Here is a 15357-nt window from a genome sequence, read left to right on the forward strand (position 1 = left end):
ACTTGTCAGCCCACCTCTATCCAGGCAGAGTCACCAGTCACATAAAGAATCCCTTATCTCTTTGATAAGGATGTAAACAATGGTATTAAAAACAGAAAGAACGACCAAGAAAACAGATGTCCATGCCTCTTGTCACATAACAAATTTGTGGAGACAACATAGGTGGTATGATTTGGGCTGCTATTTTGTGGCCAACATCCATTCTATTTAAGGTGGGAGACCATAGGCAGCCCAGAGCTGCCCACACTCTGCCTGCTGGGGGGGCTGAATTCTTAGGGCTTCAGGGCCTGATCTTGCATGTCTCAGGAATTCCCAGGCACTCCCAAGGCATGCAGGATCAGGCTTCTATAGCCCCAGGACCACCTGCTGGGATTCCTCTGTTTGGGACTCCCCAGGTGTGCATTGACATTCCACTACAGTCCCATGGCTGATTGACTGACTGGCACTAGGGCCAATTTTCCCCATGTTCAGATACATGCCCTGGAAATTCTCTGGGGTGTGTTTCTGCAAGCAGAGAACATATTGCCCATTGTCCTGCAGGATCAATGGGTGAGACTACGAGTAATTTGTGTTTCATCCAATGAAGCCAATCAGCTGTGCTGAGACACTTCCTGGCACAGTTGATCTGCTTCATTTGGTGCCATCTATTTATACTCTAAGGGTACATCCACACATGCAGGCATGTGTTCTTGCAGCAACTCAAATACAAATGGTGCAAATTTGAGCCGGGGCTTTTTTCCTCAGCACACATGCCCAGACATGCACAATGGTGTGGGGCAAATTGTGCCACTTGGGGAAAAATAACCTTGCCTGGCTCCTCCTGGATCTGCAGCCAGGGGGAACTAGAGCCCAGGGCCAGCACCTGTGCTGTCCCCAGTAGTATAAAAAGCTGCCCTGTCCTGGCCCAATCAGTACAAAAAGCTGCCATAACAAGTAGCTCAGGGCTACTTACTCTCAGGAGCTTCTAGGGCCCAGCTAATTGGTACCTGGGGACAATACCCCTTGTGCCAGCTGAAGCAGCCCTGAGAGTTCCCTGCACCCTCTACCCACTGCAGCAGTCTGGCAGTGGGGGCTGCTGCCTGGCTGAGACCTGCTGTGCACCTGCCAGACTTGGATGGGGACTGCACAGCCAGTAGAGGCATCTGCCCCTCTGGGCCAGCTGCTAGTGAGCTATGGCTGCAGGGTTGGCTTTGTTCAGCACTACTGCCAAGTGTGCGCCTGCCTGGCCATCAGGGCAGCTATTACCTGGAAGATGTTCTGGGTGCGGTGGCCTGCTTTGAACTCTCAAAGCTTGTCCTCCTGACCCCAGTTGGCCAGGAGGTCAGCCACCTCCAGCTGGGTTCAAGGTGCCAGCTCTGAGCAGGCAGAGTCCTGCCACTGACCTCCCTAGCAGGAATGCTGGTGTTCCCTATTGGAAAACTGAAGAATCCCTGATTTAAAAAAAATCCCAAAGGCACTCTGCAAAATACCCCAAAATCCATGTTCCTTTACATTTAAAACAAAAAGACCACTATATATAGAGAGAGAGATAGTGAGAGACAGAGAGACAGCAATCGTTTGGGCAATGTTTTACTGGTATATTTACAGTGTTAAAGAAATTTGGAAGCCTACCAGCGTCTCTATCATTATAATAAAATGAATTCTAAATACCTATATGTTTTGCTGCCCCCCCCCAACAGGGGCAACAGCCCCCCACACGAGGTTACAGCTCCCCCACGGGGGCTACCACCCCCCTACAGGAGCCACAGCTCCTCCCAACCAGAGCCAAATGGCCCCCGCAGGGGCTACTCCCCCCTGCAGGGCCCATGTGCCCCACCTCCACTTGCTCCCCCAGCCCCGGGGGCACACTCTTGGAGGCATACTCTTCCCATTCAGTCCCACTTAGCATGTGCCGAAGTCCATAATTTAGGCTGCCATTCTGATTTAGTATTGGCTCTGGGCATGAGCTCAGGGCATTTCTCATGCTTTTTGTCTTGGGCACACTTCTTATTACTTCCAAACCAGCTGCACTGCTGCAGTCCTGGCCTTTGCCATGCACTAAACTAGAATGATTGGGCATTGCTCTTGGGCTTGCCATGGTGGAATTGTAGACATGCCCATTGTGTCTGAATTGTGTGTGTCATATTTGGTTTTACTTTCATTCACTCTCTGGTTTTCTCGCTTGCTTGATTGCTTTCAAACTTCTAAGCTAACCCTCTTTTTACTATTGAAAATTTTCCTCAAAGTATTAATTTATGTGATGCAAGGATGATTATATACCACAAATGGACATGTCTACACCTGCACTTTAATATGCATTAGCCTATCTTAAGGCACTTTGAAGTGGCACAAAAAAACATGCGCTTTTGCTAATGCACATTAAAATAGTCTATAATGTGCCTTTTTCTACTACCTTAGCCCATGTGTAGATGAAACAAGGGATAAATGCTTTTGCACTGCTCTAATGGTGTCAGTGTTTATACACCTCAGCAGCATATTGCACATTAATTCCAGCCGCTGTCGGAAATTCAGCTGAGTAATGCGCCTTAAATGACTTGGGGCACAGCAAATTAAAACTCCTCCAAGGAGCTCTGCAGCTATGCAGAAAGCCCTGTAGGCAGCCTGGCAGCAACCTGGGAAGTCAGGCTCCACCCAAAAAAAGTGGCAAGCCTGATTCCTGTCCCCCTCCCTGCCCCTGGAGCCTGCCTGCCTGAGCTGCATAGGGGCCCAGTGCTTCCCTCTGTGGCTACTGTGCCCCCCAGGACCATCTGAGCTGCCATGGAGGGAAGCACCAGTCCCTCCCATAGTCCAGGGGCCGCTTTGTCCACCGGCAGCTCACCCTCCCCTCGGCTGTCAGAGAGGCAGGTAAGTGCGGGGTGTGTGCATGACACGGGGGTTTACTTCGCCCTGAATTGAAGCGGTGGGTTTAAAAACCCACCGCTTCAATTTAGGGCCCCCATTTCATCTACACATGCCCTCAGAATGGAGGTACTAAATTTAATGTGCATTAGCAAAAGTGCATCAATGAGCATGTAGACATGCCCAATACCTATTTATTATATCAAACAGACCAGTATGATAACTAGTCACATAATTTTTCATGTGCTCTGCTAAAGTATATTCCCACATCCCTCTGACTGGTGCAGAAGCATCACTACTAAATATAACATTGAATGTTCTCAGTTACAAGTATGAGACAACACTGAATGCAATGTCATCAGTCAACTCAACTTCAAGCATCAATCCCTGCTCAGTGGATCAGAAAGATATTGGAGTCAGTGAAACCTTGATAGAACCTGATCCGGGTAAGAAATTGTAACTGCAAGGAGTTGTACATGTAATAATTACTTCTTTCTTATAGATTGGATTTTAGGAACAATGAAATTTACTTCATTTTAGAAATCAGCAAAATTCCAAGCACTGCTAAAAAAAAGCCCCTATTTAGGCCTTTTTTATTTTGAGGACTCCAGGGATGCATAAATCCTATGAATTGCTCCTAGAATAGGAACACCTACTGATCCAAAAGTATTTGAACTACTGGAGCTCAGTTGCCTGTCCTTTCTTCCCCCACTTCCACAATATCTGTAGTTCACACTGCATTCAATGAATTACTCAGATCACCTGCAGTGAGAATTATTTCTCAAGGCAATTTTGAAGCCCAGTAGTTAAAAAGGAAATTCTGAAAGACAAAAACACTGAAGCTGTGATTAAAGTGAAATGAAAATTAACTAGGATATATTTAATCTTCCAACATCTCACTATCAGTCTAGATCGGGGGTAGGCAATGTTTTTTGGCCGGCGTGCCGAAAAACACCACAATGCCTACGTCGGAAGGTGCCGGAGTGCCGGCATGGCAGAAAAACAAAATGTGGCAAGGGGTACATGGCAGGACGCCCTGCTTGTGCCCCGCGGCCCGGGCTCTGTGACTGCCAGCAGCTACCCCAGCTCTGGGGTTGCCAACCCCTGGTCTAGAATGTATCTATCATACAATGTGCTGTATATTGTTGCATGGAAACCGAGATGCTCACATAAGCTCCACCAGCTATCTGTTACCTTTGGTTGGGAGACATGTGGTTGAAGGTGTAAAATAAATATTAGAGCAGTGGTCCTCAATCTTTTGAAACTCCAGGCGCACTGCTCATTAGACTCAAGGCACCCCTCAGACAATATCACCTCCTAGATATCACTCTTTTATTGACTAGAAAAATAACAGAGTAATTTTTCTGTTGTAAAAAACTTAGAAAGGCCACAACTGTCAGAATGGTTTTAGCATTATTCCTGTCTAAAATCTTTGGGTTTCTCTTGTGAATCACATGTAGGTGTTTGCATACCTAAGAGTTGCATGACATGGCCATGGCATCCTGGTCAAGAATCATGGTTAGAGAGTATGCCTATGACAATATCAATCTGTTATTTTTTCTCTAGATATGTTTCCTTAATGATCCATATAAAGATGCCAAAGATTTGGTTCCATATAGGAGTATTCTTAAAGGAAGAAGATTACCATAGGGTTTATGAGTTCAGTAATGAATATATAGTCCTCATCTTATGTAGCTAAGCCATGTAAGAGCATGTCTGTTAAAATAAGTTATAACAAGGATTGTGGTTTGCTGTCTATTATAGAGATCTCATTATTCACAGGTTGTAAAAAAGAAGCATCATCATACATGTGGATTTATGTCTTACTGGGAAACATGTTACGTGGAATTGGGGAAACACCAATAGCACCATTGGGAATTTCTTACCTTGACGATTTTGCTAAAGACGACGATGCTCCTTTATATATTGGTAATCTTAAAATAGATTTAAAAGTTTGAGATAGATTTAAAAGGTTGGATTAGAAAGAAATAGTGACATGATCAAATTTGTTCTACCTTAGAGCTTAGATCCTTTCCTGCTGCAGTCTTTGAAGAATACAATATTATAATAAAACTACAACCATTTTAGGCTGTGATTACCAGGGAATCAAATGGACTTATGAACTTATGAACCAAATCCAGTGACTGACTATACACATCTTATGGATTCTTTAAAAAAATGTAGCCTAAATTCCTAGCCAGTTGCTGTTCACCAGAAAAAAATCTCCTGGTTGTATTAATTTCCACGTACCTTTTTTTCTTTTCTTTTTAAATCACCAGAATTTTGGTGCATTCTACCTGCTTAAAGAGTACAGCTTTAGATTTATGTGAGTAGTTTAATTTTATCTGGAATTCTGGAATGGGAACTAAAGAAATATAAATGAATCAACAAAATAGTAAATAAAGCAACCGTAGTACTGGCTAAGGGTATAAGCAAATGAGCACGTTACTGTGAGATAAGTGTGAACTTACAAAGCTAAAAATGCAAAGCAGTTTCTCCCCACTTTTGTGGCGAACAAGCTACTTAGCAGTCACCTTGTGGTAAGAGTGCACGCAAGGGCAGTTACCCTGAAGTAGTAGACACACTGTATGCTTGCACTTTAGTTTACCTTGCAGTAACTCATTTGTCTGCCTAAACCCTCAAGGCTCCTTTTAAACCTAAGTAGAAGGGAAAAAAAACAAACAGTTGCATGACATAGCAAGAAGTTTGTCTTTGCATTTCCTTGAATAGCACAGTTCTAAATGAGCATAGGAAGAACAAATGGAAGACACGTAGGGCTGTAAACCTGTGAAATGTACCAGTCAACTGCTTCATTATCTTTTCAGCACTTTTGCACACAATAGCAATGATTGGTCCAATGCTTGGTTTCCTGTTGGGATCACTGTGTGCCAGACTGTACGTGGATATTGGATTTGTGGATCTAGGTAAGGAAAAGTGATGAGCAACTTAAAAAAAAACCAAACCTGTTATACAGTGATTTATTTGGCCAGCAGTTTTATTTATGCATGTTATTAAATATATCTGGTAAGTTTGTTTCAAAATAAGGTGAGAATAAAGAACTGAAAAATACTGTTACAAAAGTTGTAGACTTTGGAAATATTTTAGGCCTTGCTTTAGAAAAGCATTTAATAAAAAGTTTTACTCCATCCCTAGCTCAGTCTGTCCCCAGAGTACCCCTTACCCCACAGCCTCTGGAGTCTAAAATGCAAAAACCTTCCATGCAAGCCTTTCTGTGTCTCTCTCTCTCTAATTGGAGACTGTTTTTTTAACAATTCCAAAGTTCATAGTTTAGATTTCCTAACTTCCTTTGAATCGCTAATCAGGTGTCCTCTGAAGTAAATTTAAAAGTTCAAAGGACTGGATATCCTTATTATGAGTTGAGGGCCTACAATAGCATGTATTTGAAACCATTTCCACTTTCCAGACTACTATATTCGGGCTTGAATTCTATGGTCATTATATAATAAATAATACAATGCACTGCTGATCCAAAAATGAGATGAATATAGGATGTTCATAATTGAATAACCTTAGTCACTGAACAATATTCACTGAAGATAATGGATAGGAATCCTCACTTACTAGAAGTTTACCCACATGATCAGGGCTAGGGACAGATATTACACATAAACCAGTTTAAGTGATGAGAAACTGGTTTAAACCTGTAACTGAGCAGACATTCAGTGTACAAAAACCAGTTTCAAAATGGCCAAAACCAGTTTAAGATAAACCTGATTGAATGTTGTATCAGACTTAACTGATTTGGCTCAAACCGCAAAGGCTGTCCCAGACCCCTTTCCTGATTTAACTTAAACCTGTCCCCCAGCATCCCGGCATGCTCTCTGGGCTGGGCTCTCTGCTTTAGCCCAGCAGGGCTGGCCCCGCCCCTCTGCCTCCCAGCCAGAGCATGGACAGGCAGGGGTAGGGGTCTGGCCAGAGTGGGGTTTAATTTCCCCCCTGTCCTGTCCCATTGGCAGGGACCTGAGCCTGGTCTCCCCCATCACTGCCGCAGAGGGGGGCTGCCATGGCCCCTGAGGCAGGTGGGGCAGGGAGGGGGGTTATTCCCCTGGTACTCCAGGGGGGACTGCAGCTGGGTCTGCCTGCCCTGAATGCTGCCACCGCTGCTTGGGGCAAACGGCAGAATAAGCCCCCTCCACCAGATGCCAGAAGGAGGAGGAATAACCCCTGTCCCTGCCCCCACCTAAGGGGCCCTGCTGGTTGGCATTTGGCCATGCCCTTGCCCTACCACTGTAGCAGTGAAGGGGCAGGATCCTTGATGGGGGCAGCAGCCCCTGTCATGGTGTTAGGGAGCACAAGTCTCTTCCCAGTGAGGGGGGGGAAAGGGGGGCAAAGCAGGGCTGGCAGAGCTGTGGTGGACTGAGTGCAGCAGTGCTGGAACCCAGAGTGGGCCAGAGCCCTCCAAACTGCTGCCGCTACTGCCACTGCAGTCTGGGCTGGAAATGCCTCTCCCTCTCCCCTCCCAGCTTAGCTTCCCTGCAGCTGAAGGCATGCTTTAGCACCCCCTGGCACCTAGCCTGAGCAACTGCATTTTCTCAGTCCAGAGGGGGTGCCTGTGCTGTTACAAACCAGTTCAACCTAGGCAGGTTAGAGTAACCTACAAAGATTTAATCAATTCAGGCTCTGACTTTTTGAATGTCTGTCCCTAGCCCAGATGTCTTGTTGCAATGTTCTATAGCAAAAAGATTCATAGAAATCAGGAAGGTCTAAAAGACCCAAATATTTATGGATCTTGTCTGTTCACCACCTTTTTCAAGTTCCAAGACACATGAACCTTGAATGATGCAAAATGTGTTTAGCATTTGCAATATCAAGGCAAATCTCAATATTAACCAACACATGATGTAGATATTACTGCAATTAAGGGGTAAAATGTTTTCATTACTACAATTTGCTTTTGTCCCACTTTATTCTAGGCAGCATCACCATAACCCCAAGAGATTCCCGTTGGGTGGGTGCATGGTGGCTTGGTTTTATCATAGCTGGAGTAACTGCCCTCATATCTGCCATACCATTCTGTTTCCTGCCAAAGAGTCTGAAAAAGCCAGAGGAGGAAAGTAATGATAAAACTTCATCTGATCTCTCCAACATTAAGGAAGACAACAGTGGGAAGCACAGCCCTATAAAACAAAAGCCAGTGAAGTCCTCAGCAACTTTGAAAGGTAAGTCCTTCCACATCTTTTGTCAGGTTGAATAACTCCCAATACAATGTATGGCAGCAATGTAAGTTTAATGTTGGAAGTCTGCTCCCTTTAATTTTTCTGCAGCCTGTTGTACACATACCAACAAGGGAGTGCAGGGCTTCCTTTTGCTCTCTGACTGATTATTTACATGGTCAGAACTAGCACTTAAAGGTTTGCAATGGGAACAAATTGCAGCTGGGGAAAAATAATTACCCAAATTAACTAAATTTGTTATATTTATTTAAATGTGCTTATAGGGAAAACCTATAAAAAATATCAGAAGATTATTTTCCTCACAAGCAAGCTTATAGTATCTTCTGCTCATCACACAGCAATACTCAGGGCAGAAATATCGGAAGGTGAAGGCAAGGAAATATATATCATTACATAGTCATTGTACTTTGACTCTGGTTTAGTTTGTATGATGGCCATCATTGTTTGATGGCCATGCATTGGTGATGCGTAGGGGGTGCACGCAGGTGCACATGCACCCCCTGAGATTGGCCGTGCACCCCCTGGAAGCGCCAGCTGCGAAACTGGAAGTACACTTCCAGTTTCACTAGTTCACCGCTGGTGGTTCCAGGCTCAGCGATCAGTTGTTGGGGGGCTCCCCCATCAGCAATCTGGTGCCCCTGTAGACTCAGGAGGCAACAGTCGCCCATGCGTGCCATCAACTACAGGGTAACCTAGGAAGTTCACATAGTTCCTGAAATGATGTTTATAGGTGACTCCCTTTTGACTGCATTATGTCCCATTGACTTTAATGTCCAAGTGGTCTTCCTGAACAGTCTATTTTACTAGAGAACCAGGGCTTACTTTGGCATATTTGTGTACACTGAGTTTTATCACTTCCGGTCAGCCTCTTCTTACTGAGGGCCAAATTCTGCCTTTTGATACGCACATGGAAACCCCATTAAGACCAATGGGACTTTCCCATAGATTGCAGAATTTGGCCTTAAATCCCATTATTCACTAATAATTATGCCAAGCATCTTTTAAAATACAATCTTTATATGCTTTCTTTCAGATTTCTTTATTTCTGTGAAAGCAGTATTGGGTAACCGAATATACTTCGTATTTTTGTGTTCTGTACTGTTACAGTTCAGTAGCTTTGTTGGTTTCTTGACTTACAAACCAAAATACATGGAACAGCAGTATGGTCAGTCAGCATCAAAGTCTAACTTCATAACAGGTGAGTAGCTTTGTGCAATGATTACTTTTCAAGTGCTCTGATGTACATTTAATTGTATCTTAAGGTCTTATAGAAGAGACCCTTTTGCAACAGAGTTATTATGCGCCTAATTTCCTTATTGGATCTGGTCCTTAGTGCAACTTTAATGTATTGCTCCGTTTTTTTATCTGCAACCCCAAATTGCAAATGGTTGCTGCCAAAATAAATCTGCCTGACATTTTGAATACATACAGTTACAAAGCATTCTTTTGTAGCTTTGTCAGGAGCAGCACTGAAGCAGACCAAACTGTGGGCTTGTCCACATTGCCTCTATGCCGAGTCCATAATCATTTCTGAGAAATGCACACTGTCCACTGGCTTAATCACTTTGAAGTGACCTGGAGCCTACACCAAAACTGCTTTCAGGTTATCATCTCATATGGACTTACTGGAGCATGCCCAGCACTGCACAAAAATGGCTATTGTGCTGTTGAGATTTGGTACATCTGGAGTAGAAATGAGTGGAAAGGGCATGCTTCTCAGAGGCACTCCTGGTCTCTACACAGAGCCAGTGTAAACAAGCCCTGAAACCCACAACTCAGAGCCACTGCACAGGCTTAGACACAGCATGGTCCTAATTACACATTTTTCAGCAGTATACAATTTTTTAAACCACAAATGTTAAATTTAGGAGGGAAGGGCAATTTAGGGGACCAGCTTTCCTGGTCTTGTGAGATTCATGAACATGTGCACATATTTTGCATTACAACTTTCAACCATCTCAATTTGACTTTGCTGATTAAATTAGTTGCATCTATCAGGATGCAATCACATTAATTAAATAGTCCTCCTCCTTGTTTTCTTTTTCAGGATTAACGTCCTTACCTGCTGTGGCCATTGGGATTTTCTTAGGAGGACTTCTAATGAAAAAGTACAAATGGGGCTTGATTGGAGCTACCAAATTTGGATTTGGTGTTTCATTTTTTGCTTTCCTTATAAGCCTGCTACATTTTTTTGTGGGCTGCGAGAACCATGTAGTGGCTGGACTGACAGTGTCCTATGATGGGTATGCATACATATTCTAAAGCATATGTTACCCTAACTTTTTTGACAACAGTACACAATAATAAATAGCACAAGGAGTTATTAGTGATTAAAGAAAATGCACTGCATCACTTAGCCAGGTCTACATTATTCACTTTTTCCAGCATTGTTACATTGATCAAGGTTGAGAAGCCATGTGATTATAGTATAGGTGCAGTCATACCAGTAAATCTGTGTTTATTTAAAAATCAAAACAAAACAAGCTGAAGAGCATTGATTCTCAACCAGGGTGCCATGCCCCACCTGGGATGCATTGACTTCCTTTCGAGGGCACCATGGGATGTCACACAATGTTAGCACTATTAGGTATGTAAACATGATTCACAAGATAAACCCACAGATTTCAAATAGGAATCCACAGTGTCAGAAGTATTCAGATCTGTTGTAGGTCTTTCTTTACTCTTTGCAAAAGAATAAAATTGCTATATTATGTTTCTTTAGTCAAGAAACAAATAATAATTAACAGCTGGCATTTACTGAGGAGTGTCTTGAGCCTAATACAGGATGCATCAAATCTAGTAAGGGGTGCCTTGAGTGTAAAAAGGTGGGAACCACTGCTTTAGAGAGTAGTTTTACTCAGGGTTCAAATTATACTTTGACTCCTGGGGGTGGATGAGTCTGTTTAAAAAAAAAAAAGGGGGCTGCCCATCACAATGCCCTAATACAATCAAAGCCACCCCCCCCCCCCCGTTATGATTTTCAAATCTTACGGGGGGGCTCTCATCTCTTACTGGGGGGATCAGCCCCCATTCCCCCACCCAAGCTGCCCCGTAATTCAAACCCTGGTTTTATTGTTCCAGTTAAAAGTACAGCTTTGCCTGTATAACCATGTCTGCATTTGGATTACTTTGACAGCATAACATACCAATGTTCATACAATGCTAAAACATTGTTAGGGTAGACATAGTCTTATGCTACTTTACACAAAGGCTGAATGATTATATCCCAAGAAAAGCCAGATCATGTATTTACTCAAATACAAGATGACCCTGAATGTAAGATGACCGACCCCTAGTAATTAAGTTCTAGCGACAGAAAATATATATATTTATTATCATTTTCTATGTATGGAATCTAATTATTGGAGGATCATCGTAAATTTCCCCTCTGCCCCCACTACTGCAAGTGGTGTGGGGAGAGGTGATGAGGGGGGTAATGGGGCAGGTGTTAAAGTACAGACAGTTGGGGAGGCAGTAAGGTGGCATGTGGTAGGGCAACTGGGGGGGCAGTAATGGGGCAGGCAGTGGGGGGTGGTGAGGTACAGATAGTAGAGGGACATTTGGTAGGGGGCAGACAGTGACAGAGGGAAGCAACTTGCCCCCGCTGCCTGCCTCCCATTATGCCTCCCCCAACCTTCCACACCATTTCTGCCACCCACAGCCTCAGGTCCCCACCTACCCTTTCTCCCATCTCCCACCTTAAGTCTTCCCCCGCACTTGCCTCCCTACCTTTGATCCACAAAGACAGGCTTCATCCCTACTGCAACCCAGGGCACAGAGCATGGTTTCAGCCCAGCCCCATAGGAATAGCGTAGAGCTGGCACTTCTCTTCTAGCCTGGCCCCATAGCAGGTGTGGAGCATGCCAGTGTGGAGCAAAGGTAAGGAGGAGTGCAGCAGAGGGGGAGAGAGAGGGAGAAGTGTCATGGGGGTGGGGGACTGGGGGCTAGAGGAATAACAGCATGTGAAGGGGTGGGGGAGTAGGGGGACTGGCAGCAGCTGCAGCTTCGGCTCCAGCTCTACCCCAACCCTGAGATGCAGTTGGAGCTGGAGCTGCAACAGCTGCTTGTCTTCTGCCCCGCCCGCTGCTTTATGCTCGATTATAAATTGAGCTTTTCCCCTATGTTCAATGGGAGGAGGGGGAAGGGGCCTCATCTTCTAATCAAAGAGACATGGTACTTAGAGTCTGGTTTCAATCATAATGGAAATATGCTGATTTACACCATTTGAAAATACTATCCATTGCTTTTTTTCAGTGTTTTGTAAGGCTTTGAAATTAACATGCTGCTACTTACTTGGAATAAGATAATGATTCGAAAAAGATAACATTTGAATCACATTTGTTCAGAGGATGTGTCTTAGCTAAATAAACATGTCAATGTGATTCATTTATTAAATGAATAATAAAAAGGTTATTTGAAGCCAGAATGCAGTACTGCCAAAGATTTCAATGTCTATTAGAGCCCAAAGTCTGATGTTTCTAGTCCATGACTGGCAGAAGTCCTTTTCTTTATCACAGAATTTTTCATAGCCTCATGGCCATCTTCATTTCAATGAAGATGGGATGGAATCTGAAACAACAGATCAATGTTAGAGGATCAAGAACCTAGTAACCTACAATAAAGGATTAGTTATATAGGGTCGATGATATCAAGTAGGCATGTCTAGATTTTGTCCAAACAGTTTAGAGGATGCCTCCATGAAAACAGTATCTGCGCACTCTCTCCTGTTCTGTGTATACCAGATACCAAAAAAAATTGACATAACCATTTTTAGCAAAGGCCCGGGGTGTGCCTGGGCATGGACATGCTCATTAGGGCAATAGCAACATCACATTTTGGAGGGGTGTCTGATGCATGCAGAATACAATTGAATGTGAGGAGCATATTTTTATGGCAAAGTTACCTATCACAGATACGAGATATACAAAGGTTAATTTACTAAATTGTCTTTGTTGACAGTATTTGCTCTATTGTATCAGATATTTAAATGGAAGCTGGATTTGTACTCATATAGTGCTATGCCTTTCCATATTTACTTTACAGGACACCAGTTGCATATGGTGAAAACACTGTATTTTCTTCCTGCAACTCTGATTGCAAATGTGCCTCAAACCAATGGGATCCGGTCTGTGGAGACAATGGAATCACATACATAACAGCTTGTCTTGCTGGCTGCAAGGTTTCAACAGGCCATGGAAAGAACACAGTAAGAACTTCCCCACATTTTTCCTATTTTTCTGTACAAGAATGGGCAGTTATTAATAGCGTATACATATCGGCCCCCTGCTATACATTGAATATATTATGCAATTAACTGGTTAATTGTGTAATAGATTTAGACTGGATGCATGTGCAAAGTAAGATGGACCGCATGTGCAAAGAAATTATCACACAATTAACTGATTAATCATGCAATGAACTTAGACCAACTACATGTGCAAAGTTATTCTCACACAATAAAAATGACTATCCAGCTATAAAAAGAGCCAACCAGCTTCAAGTTATTGCTTGAAAATGTATAACCATGGGTAACTGGTGCCGCCTTAGTCAGAGGGGGCACGTGCCCTGTGACCAGTCCTGCCAACAGGGAGGGGTCACCCCGAGGCCAATCTTGCTGCCCGGGGGGACCCCCACAGCCAGTCCCACGATGGCCGATCACTGCAACTGATTGCTGCAGCCACTTCTGGGAGTGGCTGCGACCACTTCTGGAAGCAGCTGCAGTGATTGGCTGGCGATTGCAGGGGGGGGAAGGGGGGGGGGACACCGGTGCTCCCGCCTGCCCCTCCCCGCCCATTGCCTAAGTGGCAAGTGTGGCCAGTCAGGGAGTGCAACGGTACTCTCAGGGGGTGCACGTGCACCCCCAAGCACCCCCTACACATTGACATTGTGTATAACAACTCTATAGCTAGGTTCTATCTAGCTTTAATTTGAAATTCTAGCAGGGCCCTGAATGACCAAACAGACTGGAGAGGAGGAACAATGATAGTGCATTTCTGATGGCCATTGTCTTGCCTGGTAATACTGATAACCCAGGAAGTGATTTACTACCAAATCAAAATTGTATCTTTCAGGTGTTTCATAATTGTAGCTGCACTGAAGTTGCAGGTTTGCTATCAGGAAATACTTCGGTAACTTTGGGACACTGTCCAAAAAGTGATGATTGTTCCAAGAAGTTTATTTATTATACAGTCATACAAGTCATAAGTGCTTTTTTCTATGCTTTAGGAGGCACCCCAACATATATGATTACACTTAGGTAAGTATAATTAAAAATCACTATTTAATATACTTAAGGTTTTTTTCCCCACAGTGGGAACAAAATTGGATCTAGATTTCTTATTTTCCAAAAATTGTAGTAACTACAGCCTTTTACTCCTGTATCTTCTTAACCCTGAATGTTTGTTTTGTATTGTGTTGCCAAACTTAACTATGAGTTAATGTTTAGTGCCTTAAAACACTAAACTAAATCAGTCTGTAAGGAGCATCTCTATACTGCCTTCTGTCTGACTTCAGGCTAACATGGCTAACTACCTCCGTCTGTCTAATGTTTAAAAAAAAATCTACCAGTTGCCACCAAGGTGGCCCATGATGACTGCTTCTTTGTTTGAATTCTCTATTTCCTTAATGATTATGCTTCCTTGTAATTGCCACTGAATCTATAATAATTCATGTGTACCTGTATCTTTCATGAAGCTAAGTGGGTATGTAATTCTCCCCTAAAATTGTACAATATTATATATCTACTCCATATATTAGTATCATGAACATGACCGTAACACAAAACAAATACAAGTTATTATGATAGAAATTATTATTACTAGGCATGTTTCTGTGGTTAGGAGCTAAACATACAAAATTAGTGTACATTCTTCATCTGAGTGAAGAATAAAAGAAAGCCCCATGTCTGTAAATTCCCCAAATTTACTTGGATGCAAAGTCAGTGGGAATCCTGATGAAACTTCAGATTAGTACTTTGTTGAGTATGGATATGAAAAAAGAGAATTTAATTCCCTTTTCCTTTTTGCAGATGTAATTATTATTTAATAAGGTGGCCTGCCTCGTCAATAATTGTAAAGGAAAACAGCAGATACAGAGACAGTTAACTCAAAATCAAATACAGAAACCCTTAGGCAACACCAATTTGGTGTGATGTCTTGGGCCATAATTATAAATCAACTTGGCGGGCGTATTGTTTTAAGTATTCCAGCATTCCTTAGATGGTACTTTTGAGAATATCATTAGAAGGTTTCAAGATGCTGCTCTGGTGTTGCCATTTCCAGATGTTTTTGCACCAGAGCAATATGACCATTCCTGTTAACTAATA

General features: G+C 43.2%; 2 protein-coding genes across 6 annotated transcripts in view; one reads left to right on the forward strand and one right to left on the reverse strand.

Annotated features, from left to right (window-relative positions):
- The window catches only part of LOC102561018 (solute carrier organic anion transporter family member 1C1), a 40087-nt gene that overhangs the window by 18104 nt on the left and 6626 nt on the right, over positions 1–15357 (forward strand). For all 4 annotated transcript variants that reach the window (XR_009461825.1, XM_059726556.1, XM_059726557.1 and 1 more), the window contains 8 exons: positions 3163–3284; positions 4621–4767; positions 5664–5762; positions 7773–8018; positions 9067–9231; positions 10081–10276; positions 13077–13239; positions 14105–14289. Coding sequence is in view for 3 of the 4 variants with exons in the window: in XM_059726556.1 (XP_059582539.1) it covers positions 3163–3284; positions 4621–4767; positions 5664–5762; positions 7773–8018; positions 9067–9231; positions 10081–10276; positions 13077–13239; positions 14105–14289 (1323 nt within the window). In the remaining variant the exon portion in view is untranslated. The remainder of the gene's footprint in view (positions 1–3162; positions 3285–4620; positions 4768–5663; positions 5763–7772; positions 8019–9066; positions 9232–10080; positions 10277–13076; positions 13240–14104; positions 14290–15357) is intronic.
- Positions 8048–15357, reverse strand: part of LOC102564832 (solute carrier organic anion transporter family member 1C1) — a 91678-nt gene continuing 84368 nt past the window's right edge. For both annotated transcript variants that reach the window (XM_019489601.2, XM_019489602.2), the window contains one exon: positions 8048–12602. In XM_019489601.2, coding sequence (XP_019345146.1) covers positions 12577–12602 — 26 coding nt within the window. In that variant the 3' untranslated portion in view covers positions 8048–12576. The remainder of the gene's footprint in view (positions 12603–15357) is intronic.

The sequence above is a fragment of the Alligator mississippiensis genome, chromosome 4 (assembly GCF_030867095.1).
Source record: "Alligator mississippiensis isolate rAllMis1 chromosome 4, rAllMis1, whole genome shotgun sequence".
NCBI classification, from domain to species: Eukaryota; Metazoa; Chordata; order Crocodylia; family Alligatoridae; genus Alligator; species Alligator mississippiensis.